General features: G+C 40.5%; 1 protein-coding gene across 1 annotated transcript; it reads left to right on the top strand.

Annotated features, from left to right (window-relative positions):
• The first annotated feature begins 1,243 nt into the window (after positions 1–1,243).
• On the top strand, positions 1,244–7,329 carry kdm8 (lysine (K)-specific demethylase 8). Its single transcript, XM_075453484.1, has 8 exons — positions 1,244–1,408; positions 2,767–3,245; positions 4,999–5,171; positions 5,665–5,797; positions 5,883–5,948; positions 6,697–6,846; positions 6,951–7,043; positions 7,133–7,329. Exons 2-8 carry the CDS (start codon positions 2,790–2,792, stop codon positions 7,295–7,297), a joined length of 1,236 nt encoding a protein of 411 aa, XP_075309599.1. The 5' UTR covers positions 1,244–1,408; positions 2,767–2,789; the 3' UTR covers positions 7,298–7,329.
• Positions 7,330–7,409: the final 80 nt, after the last annotated feature.

The raw sequence follows: 7,409 nt of genomic DNA, 5'->3' as shown, positions 1-7,409 counted from the left end.
TTTCATATTACATGCAGGGATATGTCTTATTTTAGTGCAACTTATCAAATGCTATCTGCTTTGTCCTTTTTCCCTTTCTCCGTATTTCATAAGCAGAAGCAAGAGCATACAAACCCCCAAAACAATGAAAACACTGCTATTGTGGCCATCACAGTGATTTCTCACCTCCGTGAAAGTAAGAGAACAATAGATCGAGCCACGAGAATTCTGCTGTTTACACAGCGAGAGTGAATAGAAATGCCTGAAACGTTATTTCAAATCCCTTGAGATTCCTGGAAAGGCAGCCTGTCTCTCTCTTATTTTCATCTGCTTTACATACAAGAACAGCTCTGCGCTTTGCACTGAGAATATTTGAATTGCAGAGAGTGTTTGACATTTGATAAGAGTGTAGAGAGCTTATAGATTCTAGACGTAGATTCTAGAAGGTTTCCTATCATGTTTGCTCAGGTTATCTCCCAGTTAAAAAGCAATTGACTATGAAGAACTCAAAAATCTTTGTGTGACGTCAAAAAGACGTCTCAGCTTCTTGTGAGGAGAAATGTATGAGTCAGTCCTTGATCTGCATTTACCTTCAGGAGCAGTGAAAGGAGAGGAAAAGAACATCTGTGTAAAAACTATGCCAACATTTATCATGACAGCTGTTGTCTCAAGGCAACATAGTGATGTTGTCCACCTGTTGAGACGGATGTAAAACCTCTGAGTCAAAATGTACGTGAATGAGGCTGTGCTGGCACCAGAGCACTATTTTGTTTTAACTGAGCGAGCTTGGCTACACTTGGTTGAAAATCTGAAAGACAGAGCTCAGATGAGAGATGAACAGATTTCTGTGTTGCCACAAGACTACGTAGGAGGCTTTGGGCAAATGTGTGGGAGTGGCATGTAGGAGGGTGTAGGCATAGCAGAACACCACACATGACAAACGAGTATGTGTAGAGTTGGTAGTTTTTCTGTTGGCTGGTAGGTGTCCGGGAGTTCAGTCACATTACAAGATGCCAGCCTGGTTTTGCCAGCTACCTTATCTGTTTTTGCCAGCTACCTTATCTGTTTTTGCCAGCTACCTTATCTGTTTTTTTTCAGGTTACACATGCAAAGATGTTGCCACCATCTACTGGACAAGTGAATGAATGCATATTTACTTCTTAAAAGAAAGAAAAAAAATACCACTTCATGCTTGAAATTTGTTCATTTGTGAGAAAATTGAGCTGTTGCAGTTAATCGTGTGTAGATCTTGGTCATTTCACACATTTATGACAACCTTGAGTGCAACGTGGAACCAATGTTTCCCATTGTTCGAGTTTCCTTCCGGTGTGTTTTTCTTGTCCCACCGGCGGCGGCTGATAGTTGTAGCTTCATGAGCAATCCACTTTCTGAAACTATCGGATTCGCTGTGGAAATCTGGAAATAACAGGTAAATGCGGTCTTATTGGTATTTAATTCCGCTTTAGCTTCGGTCGGCTTTAACTGTAGGTGTTATCAAACCAAACTAATGGAAAACTAATATTACTCCTTAAACTTGCAACGTTATTTTCTACATTTATCTCAAATTAACACCAAATGTCTTTGTTTTTTTCAGCCTTTGCTGATTATAAACGGTTGCTTTAAATATGTAATAGATTTAGGATCCTTTACCTGACTTTAAATACCATATTTTAAATATTTGCACGTGATTTTTCATTATTTTATCACTTTCCAACAATATATTTAGTTAGGGACATATGCTCAACTTTTTGGAGCATTACTTCGACTTCACAGTGAATATGCTTATGGATATTTTTATCATTAGGTGTCATGAGTTCCCTGATTGATTTGTTTCTGAAAGAATGGTTTGTATCGTACCTTTTCTGAAACTGTTAGAATATGGAAATTGGACATTATGTAATGCATACATTGCCAGACGGAATTTTAACATGGGGATATAGTCAGGCTAAAAATGAGAGTTCTTCTGATGTTTTCAGTTGAAAGTTATTAATGAGGTCATTTTGGAGAACTGTGTAACTATCCAATCCTAAGCTCTACTGAGCTTCTTCTTCTTTAGCTTAAAAACTGGGGATTAACCAAGTGTTAGGACTTGGACACAAGCCTAAGTAGATAAAAAAAAAATAGTCTTTGAAATGACTGGAATTTCTTTTTTATATTCAAAGCACAAATGTCCCTTGTGGCTTTTGAAAAAAATCTGCCCCAGGGAACTTTCAGGGTCACACCTTCGGCATGTAGCAAACTAAATACAGTCATTAATTTTTATTATGTTCAGTCTGCCTCAGCATGAATCAGGTGCTCGGAGTTGGCTGCCTCATACACTGTCAGTATCTCTAGCAACGCAGATGATCCAAACATGGATGAAGTTGCAGGGAGGCAGAGTTGGCTGTTCCAAAAATCATGCGACAAACTGTCGTCGACACATGCACAGCTCTGGCTTAGGATACACTCACCTGTGTTTTGTGTTTGCCAGTTTGGAAATTGGGTGTCTAAGCCTTTTTCCCTGCAGCAGAGAAGCTTTCAGTGATGGAACAAACAAGTGTCCTGTGTGTGCATGTGATGATGGAGGGTAGTTAGAGCCGATTGTTTCACTGATGGGCCCATTGCCAGATGAGCACACAAGCAAATACTTTCCAGCCTTTCTCTTTGAAAAATTTCAGAAAATTGTTCCAAATTAGACAGTCTCCAAACAGTGTGGATGCAAATTCAGTTCAGATAAGAGCTTAATCATCCTGGCTTCAGTCTGAATTAGTAAGGGGCCTTCACTTACCTCCGTTCTCCATCCCACAGAATACATAAAGACCTTCTCATCAATGGCATTATTGTGGTCAAGAATATCTTCTATTTTGCCTCCGAATGAAGAACAGTTTCCACTGCAGTTCAGTGACAAAGTGGAGTCAAGTGTCGTGGAAATGCTGAAACGGTCCAGACGGCAGCTGTACTGTGACACAACAAGCGCCAGCCGAATGCTCAACGCTCAGATCGTCTTGGACATTTCGTGGGAGAGACTCAACACGGGGACGTGGAGGCACGTGGACAAAGAGTGGCGGCGAGTTTACTCCTACGGCTGCCTGTTCAAAGTGGCCGCGCTGTGTCGAGAAAATCCTTCAGAGGATGAGATCCTGCAGGCTGTCAGGACTTGTGACATGGGTTTACTCATGGGTGCAGCCATCATGGAAAATATACTTCAGACTCTTGTTCGGATTCTGCAAAGTGAGTTTAGGAAAACCGCTAAAGATGAGGATGAAAGTGAACATGTTGAGGTCAAGGTCAGTCGCCTTTTTATTAGTTGTGCTCATGTGTGTTAGCGACTTTATTTGATCATAAATTTTTTGTTTATATGCTTATCACTAAAAGTAACTTTAAATAATAGAAAATATTTCTTGACTTATCCATGGAAATTTGGTTAGTTTAGTTTTATGTAGTGTGCACAGGAAATTGTTTGATTTTTGTGGTTTTTTTTACATTACATTCTAAATAATTCAAAGTTACCTTCATGGCCGAGGACATTTGAGAGTAAGCCGTTGGAAATCTTTATAAAAGCATTTAATTTTTTGCCCTTCATCTTGTTGTGGCTGGTCAGATGTCAGTGAAGATGAAGCGCCACACATTCTCAAAGGTCAGGTGGCTTTGTTTAGACCAGGGTTAGCTGGGTTGTTTTCTGGATTACGTGTTTTTGATTCTCTGCCTTTGAAAAACGTCATCTAAAAACTGTAGAAACATTGAGGTGTCGGTGAGTAATCGTACGCAGAGCAGGGCTGCAACAGCTATTTATCGTTCTCCTGTATCTGCTATTTCTTTTCTACGTTAATAAGGTCTTGAAATATCTGAACGAAGTGAATTAATGCCAGTCGCATTTTCATACCTATAGTCGTACTTTTCCCAAATATTACAATTGTTTTGCCCCAGCTGTCCAAATTACATTAAATTAAATGTCATAGAATATAAAGAAAATCAGCACATCCACAGGCCTGAGTACCTGCTCCTTAGTCCTTTCAATTTTCTAATCCTTTCAGCAAAAATCAAAACAGTGAAATATGGATTTTGGATCTATAAAACTGAAATGGATATATAGATATAATAGAAAGCGTCCCAGGTCAGCTGTCTGCTTCAAAAATAATTCCAGTAGACAAACTTAATTCATCACAAGGTTCATGAAAAAGGTGAGAGGTTAACAAGCCCAACTGCCTTTCAGTTAAGCAGTAATCTTCACATGAATTTAAGGCAGTGATGTGGGATGGAGCCTGAGAGCATCCGGGCAGTGTCCCCTCCTTTAGATCCTCGATTTTTTTGGATGTTCAGAAAATGCAGCCAAAGCTGTGAATGCTTTGACATCTGAGCGCTGTGCTGTCATTCGAACCGCTTCTCAAGCACAGGCAAGCTCTTGTGTGCCATCGACATCATCCACTACAGTACCACAGGCCAGTGAACTTAATAAAGAGAGCCGTTGGGTTGTTTTTGACAGCAGGGTAGGTGTTACTGCTGATGCTACTGTTGAGGTTCAGCGCCATCTCTCAGCCCCGTATCTACCCAGAGAAGACGACCCTCTAGATTACTGGACCCATCGCACCGCTATATTCCCTTATCTGATCCAGCTGACCAAGACATATCTCTCCATTCGAGCTACCAAGCAGGGATTTTAAGCAAGAGGAGAAACCGTCTCAGTCCTATCACTGTTGAACAGATTGTTTTTCTGAATAAGATATTTAAACGTACAGAAGCACTCTCTAAAAATACTGACTAATTGAAATATAATACTATAAACAAACACAAAAACACATCACTGTTTATTGAGTGTAATATTTTCAAATCTGGCCACCGGATGTTGCCTTGGAGATATGTTTTGAACGTTCCAAAAGATCGATTCTTTGTCCAAATCAGTTGTTCCAAATGATTGGATCTCTCAAACGTTTTTCTTTCTGCCATCACTACTTTCAACTTTCTTATAAAAAGATACTCTCCCCTAAAGCATGAACTGAACTGACATGTTCCCACCACGTTTGAATCTGACACCATTAACAGAGAGCAAAGATTGTGAGCCCACGTGTTCCTTCAATCAAAGAAGAGTTGGCCATTTCCAGGATCAAGTGTCCCTCGCTGGAAAGCTTCAATACAAACTACCTGATCCCCCTCAAACCAGTCATTTTAGAGAGAATCGTCGACCACTGGCCTGCACTCAACAAACACCCCTGGAGGTTGGTTTTCTCAGAATACATTCTGCTTCAGTTGAACATTTTCCATTCCTTCAGTATTGTTTGGCCTGCTTGTGTCTGTGATGTCCACAGAGGCCCTTTTATTATTTGTGCTTTGTTAAACGCAAACATTCACAAGGTTAAAGTAGAAAGCTACTTTGTATTCTGTCTGTCAAAATGAGCTTTGCAGTATTAACATTAGCCTCTAGCTTTGTGAAACATAACAACTCCACTTATATTCAACCTAGCCATGTAATCAGACTGACATACACTTGTGATGACAGCTAAGTGCACTTAATCAGCTGAGGGCAGGGGAAACCTGGAGGACCCTCATACAGAGGGACAACTAACTAGAGCTGACGGGGTGTTCAGCTGTTTCTGCATTGGGCTTGTCACTGTGTTGTTTCCACCATTTGATAGGGTTCACAGACTGACTGATAAACTTGAAATCCTTTTTGATGATGTCATCTTGTTGGTGCTCCCACTTCCTGAAAAGCATAGATTACCTGAGGTCTGTGGCCGGCTGTCGGACTGTTCCTGTAGAGATGGGATCCAGGTACACGGACGTGGACTGGTCCCAAACGCTGCTTACGGTCAACGAATTCATTGACAGATACATTCTAAATAAAGTGAGCGCATCCTTGTCCCTGAAGCCCTGAAGCTGCATTCTTCTCCACATTCCATGTGATTTCTAACAATTTTTCTCTTTTGCAGGTCCAAACCTCCCAGGATGGTGTGAAAACTTTGGGTTATCTTGCTCAACACCAGCTTTTTGATCAGGTCTGCCTCTGGCTTTTCTTTTGATATTACATAGGTTTGTTTTTTAACTGTTAAGGTTATTTAGATTTAGATTGCCTGCAGCTTTAAAGAGCCAGAAGTGACACCAAAGAGAATTATTCTGTCCCCTGAAAAACGCCGTTCAGGAGGAGGCTTCTAAAATGCCTCGTTTGGAGTCACGGTTATTCTTCCTCTACTTTTCAACAACACCATGAAACACATTTGCCTTATTCCTGCCTTTTGGCTATTTTAAAAACACTGAAAAGGACAAATCAGTTACTATCATTTCAGATAAGAGAAAACAGGAGGTGCTGCAGTATTGAACAGTGGATAGCCTTTAAACTTTAAACATGTAAACCTAATAGAAGAAAGCTTAAAAAGACTGTAGATATTGGGATTATGCATGATATGAGCTCCTTTAAGCCAATTTAACCTTGTTTCCTTTTTTTTTTTTTTTTCCTTTTGGAAGAATCGTGTGATTCTTATCACAAAGATATCACATCATTGGTCAGAATTGGCAGTTGTGTCCAAACATTTTGCCTGGTTCTGTATGAAATAGGCATGGTTGACCCGAGGAAGATACTATACGAGTGAATGAGTTTGAAGTGAATATGTCATGGCATTGAATGATTTGACCGTTTATAGTGGAGCATACTTGCTGGGAAATGTTGAAAAAAAAATTTTGTCAGGGAAAAATATATCTACTGAATGAAATTAAGCAAAATTTGTTATTTTGTTTATTTTCCCTTAGATACCAGAGTTAAAGGAAGATATCCGCATCCCAGATTATTGCTGTCTCGGTGAAGGAGACGAAGATGATATTACAGTCAATGCATGGTTTGGACCTGCAGGCACAGTATCTCCTCTTCACCAAGATCCTCAGCAGAACTTCTTGGCTCAGGTAACAACAACCACCCTGCCTCCTGAATCTAGTTACTGTCAAAACATGTTACACCTGGTCACAGTTTGTTAACCACATGGGATTTCCTCTTACATATATATCAGGTGGTGGGAAGCAAATACATCCGCCTGTATTCCCCGGAGGACACAGACAAACTTTACCCTCATCAGTCACAGCTTCTTCACAACACCAGTCAGGTGGGACTGACAAGTCTGTCCATACAGAAAGCGCATGTGGAACTGTCAAATCAATCCAGTATTTTCCATTTCTGAATTCCTCTGTGCAGGTGGAGGTGGAGAATCCGGACGCTGAGCGCTTCCCTGAGTTTGCCAAAGCTCCCTATCTGGAATGCGTGTTACAGCCCGGAGACGTGCTGTTCATCCCCGTCAAACACTGGCATTATGTCAGATCCTTAGAAGTCAGCTTCTCTGTCAGCTTCTGGTGGTCATGATTGAAAATTCCGAATAAAAATGTTTTATTGTGGTTTTCTGATGCTGTGGAGGAAATCTGTTAAGAGTTTTTTGCTAATGGGAAGCTAATTGCCATCAATGTTTGGACGACTT

Source organism: Odontesthes bonariensis, chromosome 21, assembly GCF_027942865.1.
Source record: "Odontesthes bonariensis isolate fOdoBon6 chromosome 21, fOdoBon6.hap1, whole genome shotgun sequence".
In the NCBI taxonomy this organism is placed as follows: domain Eukaryota; kingdom Metazoa; phylum Chordata; class Actinopteri; order Atheriniformes; family Atherinopsidae; genus Odontesthes; species Odontesthes bonariensis.
This window is presented reverse-complemented; position numbering and strand designations above follow the sequence as displayed.